The sequence below is a fragment of the Fundulus heteroclitus genome, chromosome 17 (assembly GCF_011125445.2).
Source record: "Fundulus heteroclitus isolate FHET01 chromosome 17, MU-UCD_Fhet_4.1, whole genome shotgun sequence".
Lineage (NCBI taxonomy): Eukaryota > Metazoa > Chordata > Actinopteri > Cyprinodontiformes > Fundulidae > Fundulus > Fundulus heteroclitus.
Genome location: NC_046377.1, coordinates 21,487,416 through 21,503,068, shown reverse-complemented (window position 1 = coordinate 21,503,068; position 15,653 = coordinate 21,487,416). Strand labels below are relative to the sequence as shown.

Genomic DNA, 15,653 nt, shown 5'->3' with positions numbered 1-15,653 from the left:
GGGAATGTGGAAATTTGAATAATTGGAGGGAGTTGACTCATTTATACTAACGTAGTCCTCTTGTAGCCAGGTTTCTGTGAGACAAAACAAATCAATCTGTTTATCAGAAATCAATTCGTTAACTAACAAAGTCTTTGGAGGGAGAGACCTTATATTTAATAGACCACATTTAATTGTTTTATTTTTAGGTTCAAGGTGAACCGTATTGATTTTTATTAGGTTTTTATGATTTGTTCCTTTTAGATCAGTTTTTGATCTGTTAAGTTTTGGTCGTGGGAAAGACACCATCTCAATAGGATAATTGATGGGTAACAGTACAGAAGCTGCAGAGAGGTGTGTTAAACTACGGCTCTGCTTCCTGGTCTGGACCCTGGATTGTCAGCATTTAGGAGGACTAATAAATCCGGCCAGATTTCTAGAAAGAAGAGCTGCACCATCCAAAGTAGGATGGATGCCGTCTCTCCGGATCATCATTATCATTTTTATATTGAGTTTCAACATTTTCTATGTATTTTTTCTAATTTATTATTTGTATTGTGTAAATTTTGATTTATCGCGTTTTATCATTTAAAAAGTATTTGCATTTTTTTCATTTATTTTAAAATTAAATGCACTATTTTGGTTTCATTTCTTTTATTTTATACTTAAGTTAATTTTCTCTTAATCTTCTCTTCAACCAGCATCAATGCATTGCAAAAAGTAGCTTTTCTAAATCCACTTTAATGAAATTTGGGTGTAGGATCGACAGAAACGCACAGGATGAAACCTTCCAGATATAAGTCAGGGTTGTCGTCTTTGCAGCAGTCCCTCTGGATCCCGTCGCTGCCTTAATTCCTCCGAGCATCGGTCAGGAAACGACGTGTCGGCGGTAATGAGACAGAGAAAGAATGCACAAACAGATTTACCGTCACCGGTTGCCTGGTTGCAACAAAGGAAACCGGAGGCAAACAGCAGAAAGTGTGAACGTGCTTATCTGCTGCACCGCTGGGACGTCATTAAACGCATTCGTCAAGAAAACTAAATCCTGCAAGAACAGCTGCTGTCTGTCAGACGTTTGGGAGTAAATGAGGACAAACAACGGCTGTAGATGCAACAAGGAGACACGTTTTATGGTTAAAGTCTAAAAATGGAGACGTCTGCAGAGAGAAACGGAGCAAGACGCTTCAGCAGATGGTTTTAGAAGCAAATATCAGTCAGGAATTAAAAAGTTGTTCAGATACCTGCAGCTGCAGCATTTTCTCAGTCACTGAGCTCCATCCTTATGTTCATCCAGACGGTGGAAGGAGGAGGAGCTCCGCCCGCCGCTGAAGACCACCCGCTCTGCTTCCTGCCCCGACCCGGAGACCCTGGGCCTCCTGAGGACCCCTCACCTTCCTCACCCTCCTCACCCTCCTCACCTTCCTCACCCCCCTCAGCCTCCCTCATCACCGGGAGAAGAAGGCCTGAAAACAGCTGAAAGCCGTCAGGTACGGACGGCCTCCAGCGCTGGATCAGCCGGATGGAGGTTTAACTAAAGATAAAGTTTATCAATTTATCAATTTATCAGTTTGTCAGTTTATCAATTTATCAATTTATCAGTTTGTCAGTTTGTCAGTTTATCAATTTATCAGTTTATCAATTTATCAGGGGCGGAAATGTGTCAGAATTAATCAATACTCTATGGCAGCAGCATGATGTCACACTGAATGTTTGTTTAAAAAATTAAAAATTTATTTGTAATTTGAACACAAAAATCCAATGTTGAAAAATATATAAAATGAGACGCATCCATCCATCATCCATCCATTTATCCATCCATCCATCCATCCATCCGTTCATCCATCCATCCATCCATCCATCTGTTTATCCATCCATCCATCCATCCGTTCATCCATCCATCCATCTGTTTATCCATCCATCCATCCATCCGTTCATCCGTTCATCCATCCATCTGTTTATCCATCCACCCATCCATCCATCCATCCATCCATTCATTCATCCTTCCTTCCTTCCATCCATCCATCCATCCATCCATCCATCTGTTCATCCATCCTTCCATCCATCCATCCATCTGTTCATCTATTCATTCATTCATCCTTCCTTCCATTATCCATCCATCCATCTGTTCATCCATTCATCCATCCATCCATCTGTTCATCCATCTGTTCATCCATCCGTTCATCCATCCTTCCTTCCTTCCATCCATCCATCCATCTGTTCATCCATCCATTCATTCATCCTTCCTTCCATCCATCCATCCATCCATCTGTTCATCCATCCATCCATCCATCCGTTTATCCATCCTTCCATCCATCTGTTCATCCATTCATTCATTCATCCTTCCTTCCATTATCCATCCATCCATCTGTTCATCCATCCGTTCATCCATCCATCCATCTGTTCATCCATCCATCCATCTGTTCATCCATCCATCCATCCATCTGTATGTATTTTGTAGATACTATTTAAAATGGGAAAGACAGGAGAACAAGCCAATCATATTAGGCAGATGTGGTTGAGATTAGCAAGTCATGAAATGACTAAGAGGAAATAAAGGGTTAAAAAGGTGGAAAAAGTCTGGGATGGATTTCAATATTTTCCTGGTCTGGAAAAATATAGAACAAGACAATAAGAATATAATCAGATATTTAGGTTTCCAGACTTTTTTCTCTCTTCCATTGGATAAACAATGTGTCCTTCCCTCTGTCCTTCTTCCTTCCTTCCTTCCTTCCTTCCTTGGTTAAACCTGCTCATCGTGTCCACCATGATGCTCCAGGTGACCAGAAGAATCAGCTCCATCCTGACCCGTCTGCTGAGACGAGAGCGAGCGACCGCCGACGAGGAGAGGGAAGTGGAGCTGCATCTCTACGCCGTCTGTCAGACCTCCACCCTGTACCTCCACCTGCAGAGCTCCTGGAACAGCTTCATCATCGTGGGTGGAGACACAGAAATCAGCGAGGCTGCGTGCTGGATGTCATCTGACGGCAGGATGTTTGTGTCTGTGTGTCCAGAAGTCCACGCTACTCCTGGATCCGCTCTACAGGAGGAGAAGCACCGCCCCGTCTGACTCCATCAGGTTGTAAAGGGCCTCAGATGTTTCATGTTTTAGATTAAAGCTCTCTGGTTCTGGATGATCTCTCTGGTTCCTGGATGATCTTCCAGGAACCTCAGGAACAGAGAGGCTCATGGATGTTCTGCTGGAACATGGCGTCTGCGCTTTAAGGACGCATGAAACGGTGCGTGGGCATCACTGCAACGCCGCTGGGGTGATGCTCATTCCTCCACTGTCCACCGATTAAATAAGCAAGAAGACGGAAACATGAAAAATCAGGTCATAGTTGGAGACGCTCCTTCCTTCATCACTCCCTATGTCCTTCCTTAGTTCCTTCTATCCTTGTCTTCCTTTCTTTCTTCCTCATCTTGGGTCCTTCCATCCTTAATTCGTTCAATCCTTGTCTTTTATCCTTCCTACCTTCTTTCCTTCCTTCCTTTTATCTTTGGGTCGTAGGTCCTTCCTCACTTCCTTCTATCCTTGTCTTTCTTCCTTCTTTTCGTAGTTCCTTCTATTCATGTCTTGGGTCGTTCTTTTCTTCCTTCTATCCTCATTTTGGGTCCTTCCTTGCTCCCTTCCTGGTCTTTCTTCTTCTTTTCTCAGTTCCTTCTACCCTCGTCTTGGCTCCTTCCTTCCTTCCTTCTATCCTTATTTTGGGTCTTTCCTTCCTGCCTTACTTCCTTTTATCCTCGTTTTGGGTTCCTCCTTCCTCAGTTCCTTCTATCCTCATCCTGTATCCATCCTTCTTTAATTTGTTCTATCCTTGTCTTCCTTCCGTCCATCCTCGTCTTGGGTGCTTCCTCACTTCCTTCTATCCTTGTCTTTCTTCCCTCCTTTCTCAGTTCCTTCTATCCTCGTCTTGGCTCCTTCCTTCCTTCTATCCTCATTTTGGGTCTTTCCCTCCTGCCTTACTTCCTTCTGTCCTTGTCTTTTGCCCTTCCTTCCTTACTTCCTTCTATCCTTATCCTGGATCTATCATTCCTTAATTTGTTCTCTCCTTGTCTTTTGTCCTACCTTCCTGACTTCCTTCCTTTTATCCTCGTTTTGGGTTCCTCCTTCCTCAGTTCCTTCTATCCTCATCCTGTATCCATCCTTATTTGGTTCTATCCTTGTCTTCCTTCCTTCTTTCCTTCCTTCCATCTTTCTATCGTCGTCTTGGGTCCTTCTTCACTTCCGTCTATCCTTGTCTTTCTTCCTTCCTTCCTTTCTCAGTTCCTTCTATCCTTGTCTTGGCTCCTTCCTTCCTTCCTTCCTTCCTTCCTTCGTTCTATCCTCATTTTGGGTCCTTCCTTCCTGCCTTACATCCTTTTATCCTCGCCTTGGGTCCTTCCTCCCTTAGTTCCTTCTGTCCTTGTCATTTCTCTTCCCTCCTTCCCGTGTGAAGATCAGGAGCTTCAACCCAACGCTTCAAACCGTCTCTACGACTCAGACCACACCGTCACGGTCCCAGTCGATGTTATATAATAATAATAATAATAATAATAATAATAATAATAAGTGTGCTTTAATGTACATTCCTAAGTGTATAAATAGGCTTTTAACGAGCGTTCTTCAGTAACATCATCAGTAACAGTTCCCCAACATGGCCTCTAGGTGTCGCTAACAGACCTAAATATTATAAAAACATGCATCTGGGCTGCAGACTTCCTCTGAAAGTTCATTGTTTAGGCCCGTCTCACAGATTATTCACCTGCAGCTCCAAGGACGAAGCCATGAGAGGAGAAGCTGATCTAAAGGCCGACCAGTGAAGGTCCCACTGGGAGACGTCTAGATTTAGGCTCAGCTTTGCAGAGCATCCCTCAGATCAGGTGCTACCTGCGGAGGGTTTGACTGTGTTTGGTTTGTGCAGCGGGGAGCGGACGGCCCACCTGTTCGCCCAGCTGAGCCTGGAGCTCCTGCAGGACGGCGTCAGCATGGAGAACCTGTACCTGCTGCTGCAGGAGCTGAGGACGGCCGCTCACCGCAACATCACGCTGCGCCGGCTCTTCTGGAGGGTGAGGCGTCATCATGGTGGACATGCTGCAGAGCAAAGACACGACCTGGACACAAAAACGTAGACAGAAATGAAGATTTTGGTTCAGTTGTACGGCCTTTAACTGAGATGTTGCGTCTGTTTCCAGTCCAGTGAGGTGTTCCTCTTCCTGGTTCAGACTCTGGAGGAATGTCTTCACGGCTGCCAGAGCCTCGGTGGAGTTTACACCACAGACCAGCTTCTGTACGTGGTTCATGTTGTGAGGAAACACAGAGAGACGCTCCACCTCCAGGGGCTCAGCTTTAGGTTTATCTGAATAAAATACTACTTTAAGAGGAGATAATCATTGCAAAGTGTAGGTTTAGGTTATGATGAGGATGAATGAAGTCAGACGTTTTGTGATTTCACTGATATTAGGGTTCAATTTAGATGATGATTTTACATCATTTTGATTTGGGGAAGTATATGTTTTATAAGGTTAGCGTCCAAGATTAGAGATCAAGAACGTGAAAGCTTTTAACCAATCAAAGATCTGAGAAAATCAAAAGCCCAGCAGTGTGTGCATCTTCCTTTTTGTAAAAACTGAGAATATAGTTCGTACAACAGACTTATTACTCCAAAGTAACTAAAAAGCTGAAAGATTTCCTCATAATTTATCGAGTATCTGAGCAGAGATGATCACATTTTCTGTATTCTGGCCAAATCCTCCCCAAATCTCCCCCCAAGCTGTTTTATGAGTTTGTTTCAGCGTCCATTCAAGGCTGGTAGTGCACCTTTCTTTTATGCCACACTTTTTTCTTCCACTAAACTTTCAGTTGTTTGGCTTGGACGCAGCACGCTGTGAACAGTCGGCTTCTCCAGCTATTAACTTTTGTGGCTTTTCAGGGAAAGGCAGACCTGAAAAACGTGCGTGTACGCATGCATTTCAGTACATATTAGCAAACTATTTCAGTATTAGATATCAAAATATTTTTCTAAAATTAATATATCAATTCATTACACACCGAGCAGCATATTTCTATCATTTATTCCTGTTAATGAGGGCATTCTGCCTCTTGTCTCTACTGTCGTCATCATGCTTGGATATTGTGCTGTTTTGCTGTGGCTCCTTATAGACCAGGGGTGTTAAACTCATTTTGGTTTAGGGGCCGCATTCAGCTTAATCTGATCTCAAGAGGGCCACACGAGTTAACTCATTGCAAGATTAAATAGAACTAATAAATGTGGACTTGTTGTTGATTTTTATATTAAGTTAATTTCACTTTTACACAATATATTATGAATAACCTCAGCGTTTTTAAGTAAGTATGTGCAATTTCAACAATACTTTTACTCAGTTAAACATTTACTTGTGCATTATGCATAAGAACTGATCACAGTGATTATACAATGTTGAAAAACATTTATTCACATTTTTTGGAACTTAAAAACACTGTACTGCATGACAAAATACATCAAACAGATAAAAATTAAAAAATGATTTGAATTTTTCCACACCTGAAGCTTAATCTGCTAATTAAAACACAGCGCCCCTCGTGGACAATATAGGAACTGCATATTTTTAATTAAACAAAGTACATGTTTTTTTCAAAAATTGTTTTATCATTCTCTTCCTTTTATCTTGTCCACTTGTGAAAGTCAAATCTGATGAGGTCTTTGTGGCATCTTATTGCCACATTGCCAGACAGGACACTGGGGGGAAATTTTTTTTTTATACTGATAATGCATTTAGCCACAGGGCCGGACTAAATTGTATAACAGGGGTGTCAAACATACGTATGTTTGACACCCCTGTTATAGAGCTTCTAATCCTCCATTTAAAGGTGCATTGCGCATGTTCTAAGTTAAATATTACCTATTTTCTTTCACACACACACACATATACATATATATATATATACACACACATATACATATATATACATACATATATATATATATATATATATATATATTATATATAGATGAGAGAAGAGAGAATGAGTAGACTATAGAGAGAGAGACCACTAGAGAGAGAGATACAACCATATAAGAGATGACACAGCTAGGAGAGAGACACCAGCTAGAGGTATAGTCCACATAGACAGATATAAGGAGATAAGAACACATATACTATATACCTACACATATACCATGAGACAGACACAGTATACATAGATAGATATATATATATATCTCTATAGATATATATATATATATATATATATATATAGTGTAAGGATATATATATATATATTCTTACAATTGCCCAATTTGCTTACCGCTGTTGCCTCTATAGGTTCAACCAACACTGCAAAAAGAGAACTAAAAATAAGTAACATTTTCTTGAAATTAGTGTATTTTTCCTTGATTTGAGCAGGTAAGTAACACTATTTGCCAATGGAATAAGATTTTTGCACTTCAAATTGGAACAATTCTTTGCCATCATCTTATTTTAAGAGCAGAAATCCTAATTATCTTATTTTAGGGGTAAAAATACTTATTCCATAAGCAAATAGTCTTATTTAGCTGCTCAAATCAAGGAAAAATTGACCAATTTCAAGAAAATCTTACTTGCTTTTAGTTCCTTTTCTGCAGTGAAAGACCAGCAACAAGCGCATCTCAGACCCCATCACAGACTCCACACACGAGTAAAAAAAAATTTAAAATGTCTAGTGCAATGAAAAGGGCAAAAATGGAGTCTGATCGGCAATGGATCAAGATCAGAGTAAATATGGAGGCAGTTTTCAAGCAATGCAGGGAGCTTCGTTCTGCTCTGACCTCTTGTCCCAGCGCTGTTCACAGCCTCCACGCCAGCAGGAGCTCCTGCAGCACTACTGCAGCTCACTGAACAGACGCTGCTTTCTTGTAAAGAAGATTATTTCAAACCCTCATAATTTTCAATTTATTCAAATTGCTCCTGCTGCAGGCGAGTACGGAGCTTCAGCCAGGAAGCTGTGTGCGAGAATCACAGCTCCCTCAAGTAACCGGAGAACAAATGGTGCCTTTCACGTGAAATCGCCAATAACACAGAAAAGAGCCGAGAAGTTGCTTTTGTGAAAATGAATAAATCAGTGGAGCAGAGGTCTGAAAAATCGTTGGTAACAGCGCTGCTGTGACAAAGAGCGTCAACCTCCTCAGGATGGCCAGTCCGCCCCTTCTATTATTGACCAAGTAAAAGGGTAGCTATTGGTTTTCCCCTAGAAAAATAGACTATTAACTCAATATGAAGTATTTTCATTCAAAGTAACATATTATCTTAATATTATATAACAAAATAATATTTCTAACTTTCTTACCTTAGAAGACATTATGCCTACAAAAAAAGACTTTTGAAGTAATTTTTTTCCTCTTCTTCCGTGCACGCGCACAACACATGTCATTTCAGCTTGTTGCCAGAGGGGGCAGACGCGAGTAAAAAAAACCTGGAACCTGCGCAATGCACCTTTAACTGTTCCTTATATTTTAAATCACTGCGTTAGGTGAGAACTTTGAGGAGCTAATATTAGAGAAAGCGTTTAGATTAGATCTCATTTAGGTTCACTTAAGGAAGGGGTTAATTTGAGATTAGAATCTAATTTCCTGTTTTCTTTGTTGAGCCGAGAAAAGCAATAAATGGAAGAAGTAAGGGAGCTTAAATTAACCTGACAACAGCCAGATGCATGTCTCGCTCCGCCTAGCTCCACTCACATACATCTGGGACACCGTCACAGGAATTGCCTTTATTGAAGGCTGGGCCTTATCAAAACTTCTTGCATATGATTGGATAAGCCACTTGTCTGTCATCTTTATCGACGTGCTATTTCAACCACTCACACCAAAGCTAACCCGTGACGCTGATGAGAGCGATGCAGGAAAACATTTTTTTTTTATTTATGTGTTTGCGGCTCTAGTGGCACACGTATTATTGACAGTGAGCTGACAGGAAGACGGGGGGTCAGGCGGCAAAGCGCCGCGGGTCGGAGTTGATCCCGGGCCGACCGCGTTGAGCACTAAAGGCCTCCTAATATGGTTCGCGCTAACGGTTAGCGGCTAACCGCTGCGGACGTGCCCCGGAAAACAAAACTTGCCAAATCCGGTCAGGAGAAGGGTGAAAACATGGTTTCCACCAACAAAAGCCTTCAGAGCCGTTCTCTGATGTTCTTTTAATGAAACAATATCAGGTAGATTGGACAACACAGAAGAAATAGCAGCATCAATGCTAACGCTTGCTTCCTCGATGCGAGCCGCCATTGTTGTTGGAATCTCACGGTCGCTTCTCCGATACGTCACATCCAGGAAACACCCGCCCTGCATCCTGATTGGCCAGACCATAAATTTGGTTGGGGAAATCATTTTTAATGGGCGGAGTCCCAGATGTATGTGAGTGGAGCTAGGCGGAGCAAGACATGCATCTGGCTGTTGTCAGGTTAAGCTTAAATAGGAGCTTAATTAAATGTCGTTTCCAGGTCACTTTCCGGCGTTTGTTTCAGGATGTGTTTGTGTTAACGCTGCTGATCTTGTCCAGGCTGAGCACGCTCATCCTCCAGACGCTCGCCATCATGTTCAGAGAGACGGAGGTGGAGGCCGCCAGGAGCAGCCTGCTGTTTGCCAAAAAGTAAACACCAAAAACCTTCCCATTTACCACCTCCTGTGGAACATTTTCAGTTGAATTCGGCTTCTTGGGCAGTTTTCATTTGATAATCATTAGCTTTCAGCCTTCACAGGAAATGCACATCTAATTTTTTTTCTCCACTCCTTGTAGAGGAGCTCTGATCTCCAGACTGCTGCTCGCCTTAATATGTGATCCTGATGGTGAGAAGCACAGCCGAGGATCTGCATCCGACTCTGAGGTTAACTAATTATTGATCTCTCTGCAGACATGTGTTCAAACGCGTTAGATAATAATTTGTTAACGTCTCCAACCTTTGTCTCCAGCAGCTTCAGGCTTTGCTCTCAGAGTATCTAGATGCTGCCTGCTCTCTGCTCTTTGAGCTGCTGCTGATGGGCTTCGAGGTGAGCTCTGACAGAGAAGAAATGTAAAAATAATTCTGGGGGTTATTACACATATATCAGGGCTCGGGTAAACAGGATGACCTGACCTGAGAGTTGCAGGATCTCTTCCAAACTCTCTGAAGTCCTGAAGTTCTGAGCAGTCCAAAAAAGTAAAAAAAACAACAACAACTGGACTTGTTTCCGAAGTTTTAAGACGTTTCACTTCCCATCCAGGAAGCTTTCTCAATTCAAAATGTCTGGAGTAATGTGGAGTTCCAAGCTTTATAGTACTGCCCAACAAAGGCTTAGATAACATGCATGATAACATTGAACCCCCTTAGTAATGGGGAGTCGTTAAGGTCATTGTAGGCCTGCAAATTGAACCGAAACCGGTCCACGCCTCTGCAACGGGGAGTCGTTAGGGTCGTTATTGGTTTGGCCTACAAGAGCGATGCCACCTCCTCAGGACAAGACTGTCCACCTACACCTTAAAGACAAAGAACACTCTTTGAGGATCAACATGTTCACATTTTGGACAAAGAAGACAGATGGTTTCAAAGTGCTGGTGAAGATTCTCAGTCACCCAGGTCATGGTCATTCCAAAAAAAGTAAAAAACAAAGCAACTGGACTTGTTTTCCTTAGTTGAAGACGTTTCGTTTCCTCTCCAGGAAGCTTTCTCAATTCAAAAAGTCTGGAGTAATGTGGAGTAACAAGCTTTATACTACTGCCCAAACAAAGGCCTTGTAATGGCTTAGATAACATGCAAATTCAACAGAAACAGGACCACCCCTTAGTAATGGGCGGTCGTTAAAGCCATTAATGCAGCAGATTGAACCGAAACTGGTCCACTCCTCTGTAACGAGGAGTCATTAGGGTTGTTATTGGCTTGGCTTAAAGGAACAATGTTTTGATCACCCGAATGAGGGTGAGAATTTAGGTGATGGTTGGCCGGAATTAATCCTATAGCTGTGTTGTAAGTTTTTGAGAGTTGGAACCTAAGGCCTCCTCTTCTGTTCAAAGTAGTTTTTTCTCTCTTAACGTAGACGGCTTCCTTCACACCCCTTTCAAACCATCTGTCTTCTTTGTCCAAAATGTGAACCAAAATGTTTTTTACTTTTTTTGGAATGGTTTGAAAGGGACGTGAAGGAAGCCGTCTACGTTAAGAGAGAAAAAACAACCTTAAACAGAGGAGGACTCAGGTTCCAACTTTCAAAAACATACAACACAGCATTAGTGTTGATTCCTTCCAATTATCACCTCAATCCTCACCTCCATGCAGGTGATCAAAACATCGCTCCTGTAGACTAGGCATATAACGACCTTAACGACTCACAATTGCAGAGGCATGGTCCAGTTTTGGTTTAATTTGCATGTTATCTAAGCCATTGCAGTGCCTTTGTCTGGCAATAATATAAAGCTTGGAACTCCACACTACTCCAGACATTTGAATTGAGAAAGCTTTCTGGATGGGAAGCGAAACGTCTTCAAACTTCGGAAATAAGTCCAGTTGTTTGGTTTTTTTAAACTTTTTTGGAATGACCATGACCTGGATGACTGAGAATCTTCACCATCATTCTGAGCAGAAAACATTTCAGATAGCTGCCCAGTGTCTGTCCCAGATATTTTACCCAAAGGTTCTACACATGCAGTCCTTATGAAAATGGCCCAGTGGCTGCGTTTCAGACTCTACCGGCGTCCGTTAGCAGGTGGAAGGTTAAAGTTCATGACAGGACAATGATAAAAGGCTGTTTGGAAGGGCTAAAGGAGAAAACTTCTCCTCTCTAAACAGAACATGGCTGCAGAACCGTTGTTTGTTATTCTGAGTGAAGACTTCTGGAAAATGTGGTTTGGACAGACCAAAGCATTATGCACCGAAAGCAGCACAAACAACTCGTACTGTCAAGCATGGTAGTGGAGAGCTGGTGAGCTGGACTAAAACAATAAATGGACGAGGAACACCATTAATGCAGTTTGAATTGACTGCAAAGTTCAGATTTTTCAACTCGAGCGAGTTGCAGTTTCGCTTCGCTCGTTTCGCCCAAATTGTGCCGATTGCATCAGGCTTCGCTTCGCGGACCACTACTTCGCTCCTGAACGCGCTTTTTCTAGGGATAACCTGGAAATCACTCGCTCTACACGTCTAACCCCATATGAACGCACCGTTTGCAGTTTAAGATAACTTCAAAACATCCAGAAAAAAAATGACCTTTTCATGCAACTGGAGTTACTTAGCTACTTATTTAAGAAAAACATTAATTAAAGATTTAAATGTTTTTCTTTTGTTTTAGACCAGCAGATGTTTCCAAGGAGACAACTTTGTGTCTGTGTGCTGGATCCTCAGAGTCCTTCAGCCTCATCCCAATCTGGTAAAGCTCCCCTCAGAGGAGTCGAGGTGTTCTGCTCCTTATCTCCTCCGTCTAACCTCAGTTTGCCCTCCCCAGCTGCCCTTCATCCGTCACCAGGCCCGGCAGCTGGTGCAGGTTCTGTCCGACCAGCAGGGGTCCATCCTGGGCCCGGTGCAGTCCGTCCTGCTCTTCCAGCGGTGTCGCCTCCTGCTGGCCTGTCTGCAGCACAGCAACCAGCTGGGGCAGCACCTGCAGACGCACTTCAGAGAGGAATTCAGGTCAGAAGCTGCGGTTATCAGGTGATCCACAGTCTGCACCGCCCCCTGGTGGCACAGCAGAGTACTACAGGAGCAAAACTGTCCGGTCCATTGGTTTCATTTTAATTTTAGTCACATAGGAGCAATAAAACAGTAAAGTATCAAGGAAACAAAAATATTTTACCAATAAATATTTAAAATATGTTTGAAAAGAGAGGAAGTAGTTATAACCTGAAAGGAAAAGAAGTATTTAAAAAAAAAAAAACTAGAATGAGAGAATATGAGATTATGGAATAATTCAGTGGTTTGTGACCAAGTTGATAATCAATAATAATAATAATAATAATAATAATAATAATATATTTTAGCATTTGTTTCATTTCTATATAATGCTCTTTGAAGAATAAAGATTTTTGTGTTTTACATGTTTTCTCAAGAACTTTGAGTTGAGTTTGATGCTATATAATATTTTTGAATACTGTAAAATGTAATTACAGCTAATATGGATAACTGAGACAAAATGGATTTAAATACTGTAAGAAATGATTAAGTAACAGAACCGATGCACAATTATCGTAAGATAAGTTAAAGGTATACTATGCAACCGGGGTTGATTTTCCAGCGAGGCTCCCCCAAGAGGGCGAAAGTAAAAGTGCACTGTCGTAAAGATGCTCAGCTGTTCTGGTTCCTCCGTCAAGCCAGGCGCGGTTGTTTTGAGCTTAGCAGACAGGCGAACGCAACGAAAAGTGGAAAAAACGGCAGTACAAACAATGACTAACACAGTGAAGGTATGAACATCAAGCTTCTTGCAGCGCTATCTTGGCGAGGCGGTCGCCGCCGCCTCGCCAAGCCGCGACCGCCGCCGCCTCGCCAGTTTTATTATTATTATTATTATTTTTTATTTTTTTTATGTTGGCGAGACGCTACCGCCACCGCCTCGCCAAGCCGCAGCCGCCGCGGTAGCGTCTCGCCAACATAAAAAAGATTATTATAATAATAATAATAATAATAATAATAATAATAATAATAATAATAATAATAATAAAACTCAATATGCTTGCATGTTTATTTGACCGGCGGAGCGGAGCGGAGCGGGGGGGGGGGACAAACTTTGCGCCGCTGACCGGCTGAGCGGAGCGGCGCGCATATCGAGTTAGTTTTATTTTTTTATTATTATTTTTTTGGAATGTCGGCGAGGCGGTAGCGTGAGGGAAACCCTACAATGTTACTTACAATCGCATCAGCAGAAACGCGAGGTCCGCGTCAGCCTTGCAGCCTTCTATGTTCACCCGTGTACGACTCCTCTCTCTGTCCAGAACCCTTTTCCTCTTTCTTGCCTGCTCCAACATGGGCTCTCGCTGTTTTCTCGCTGGTTCCGCCATGATAACTGCACAAATATCGCCACTGCGCTAGCAACCAGCACACCTTTCACTGCGGGCGTGTAGCAGTTCTCGCCGTAAAGCAAGACCGACTCTCATGATGCACACGAGACTACTGAGCCTGTGACTGCGGGCCGACTGCTCCTGCATTGCAAGTGCGGTATTTCCCCCACAGACCACCAGGGCGGCCGAGAAAACCTTAGTTCAACCTGAAATGACTAATTTAATCATCCAAAACGGTATGGAACATATTAATTAACTGAAAAATGTTGCATAGTATGCCTTTAAGGAGTAAAAATCATAAGATTGCTCTTCTCTCTGCTCCTTTTTTTCCCAAGATGCATTGATTTGCTAGAGTTGTGCGTATGCAGTTTAAAGTTGTTTTTAAAATAAATGAATAAAAACACACAGAGCATAGGGAAGACTGCTGAGTGGGCAGTTTGCAAGTAGATAGCCACCGACACTCTCCTCAAGATCGGTAAGAACAAAAGACGCTGGTGGCTTACGAACTACCATGTCTAAGCATGTTAACGGAAAGTTTAGTGGAAGGAAAAATTGGAGTTCCTTGTATGTAATGTTCCAGTTTTCTCATAAATACAGTTGTTATCCATATTCATACATGGGGAGGCCACTCATCAACAGGGATAACAGGATCCATCCAAGAGTTTGGAGGAGATTGAAAGAGTGTAGACCGCAGCTCTTAAAGAGCCACAATACAGAAAACTATGAATTATATCACAGTGTGACGAATCCACACATCTTACCAGTTTGAAAGGCTCCCAGTAATCCCGGTCCTGAATCATGGCTGAATGCTCTCCGTTGGTCTGAACAAGCCGGTTCTGTCCTGCAGGTACTTTGTGACTCCGTCCAGCACCGAGGAGAAGCTGCAGCCTCATTATCCCATCTATGGACCGACTCTACGACTCGTCCAATGCATCCAGACTCTCATCCAGCGCAGATGATTGGACGGGAACATCTCTGCTGCATTTCACCCATTTTGGATGTTCACCCAGCAGACATAATAAACACTGATAAAGAAATGTGCCTTTAGCATCTTTATGGATCTTTGTCAGGGGTTCAGCTTTCTAAAGCATCATTCTGAGATCCTACAAGGCCTCCATGTCATCTGTCATCACACCAAAAACAGGAAGTAGGCGGAGCCTCAACCTGATTGGTTCATCTTCTTGTTGTAAACACAATAAATGATCAGTTTTACATAAAATCCAACTGGAGTAAGCTTATTTGTTTGTTTAGTATTGGCTTTTTTTTTTGGTCATCAAACCAAAAGAAAAGCAAATTTGTCATAAAAAATGTGTTTTAATTAAATTGTTTTTATTTAAGGATCTGAGCTCAATGCAAAACCAAAGCCTGTGCAGCTCCTCACATGCTGATCTGATTAGGAGGTTAAAGGGTTACTGACACGATGAACAGTCGAGCATCCGTTCATCCATTCATCCATCCGTCCGTTCATCCATCCATCCATACGTTCATCCATCCATACATACATACATCTATCCGTCCATTCATCCATCCGTCCTTTCATCCATCCATCCGTCCATCCATCCATTCATCCATTCATCCATCTACCCTTTCATCCATGGGAAAATATTTGCTTTAAATTAAGATGACATTGCAATCCTGCAGAGATTTTACCGATGCAGCTCAATATATTGAAGCATTATTGAAAAATTTATTAATTTCAGTAATTCTGGTAA

At 42.3% G+C, this 15,653-nt stretch overlaps 1 protein-coding gene across 3 annotated transcripts in view; it reads left to right on the top strand.

Annotated features, from left to right (window-relative positions):
- Window positions 1-15,137, top strand: part of c17h12orf56 (chromosome 17 C12orf56 homolog) — a 31,087-nt gene extending 15,950 nt beyond the window's left edge. Inside the window, exons 4-14 of one of the 3 annotated variants that reach the window (XM_012878277.3) lie at window positions 1,274-1,466; window positions 2,756-2,911; window positions 2,991-3,055; window positions 4,881-5,025; window positions 5,152-5,246; window positions 9,490-9,579; window positions 9,727-9,814; window positions 9,903-9,977; window positions 12,246-12,323; window positions 12,399-12,580; window positions 14,789-15,137. In XM_012878277.3, coding sequence (XP_012733731.2) covers window positions 1,274-1,466; window positions 2,756-2,911; window positions 2,991-3,055; window positions 4,881-5,025; window positions 5,152-5,246; window positions 9,490-9,579; window positions 9,727-9,814; window positions 9,903-9,977; window positions 12,246-12,323; window positions 12,399-12,580; window positions 14,789-14,900 — 1,279 coding nt within the window. In that variant the 3' untranslated portion in view covers window positions 14,901-15,137. Of the gene's footprint in view, window positions 1-1,273; window positions 1,467-2,755; window positions 2,912-2,990; window positions 3,056-4,880; window positions 5,026-5,151; window positions 5,247-9,489; window positions 9,580-9,726; window positions 9,815-9,899; window positions 9,978-12,245; window positions 12,324-12,398; window positions 12,581-14,788 lie in introns of all 3 variants that reach the window. The other 2 variants (XM_021324409.2, XM_036149299.1) reach the window with 2 other exon arrangements.
- Window positions 15,138-15,653: the final 516 nt, after the last annotated feature.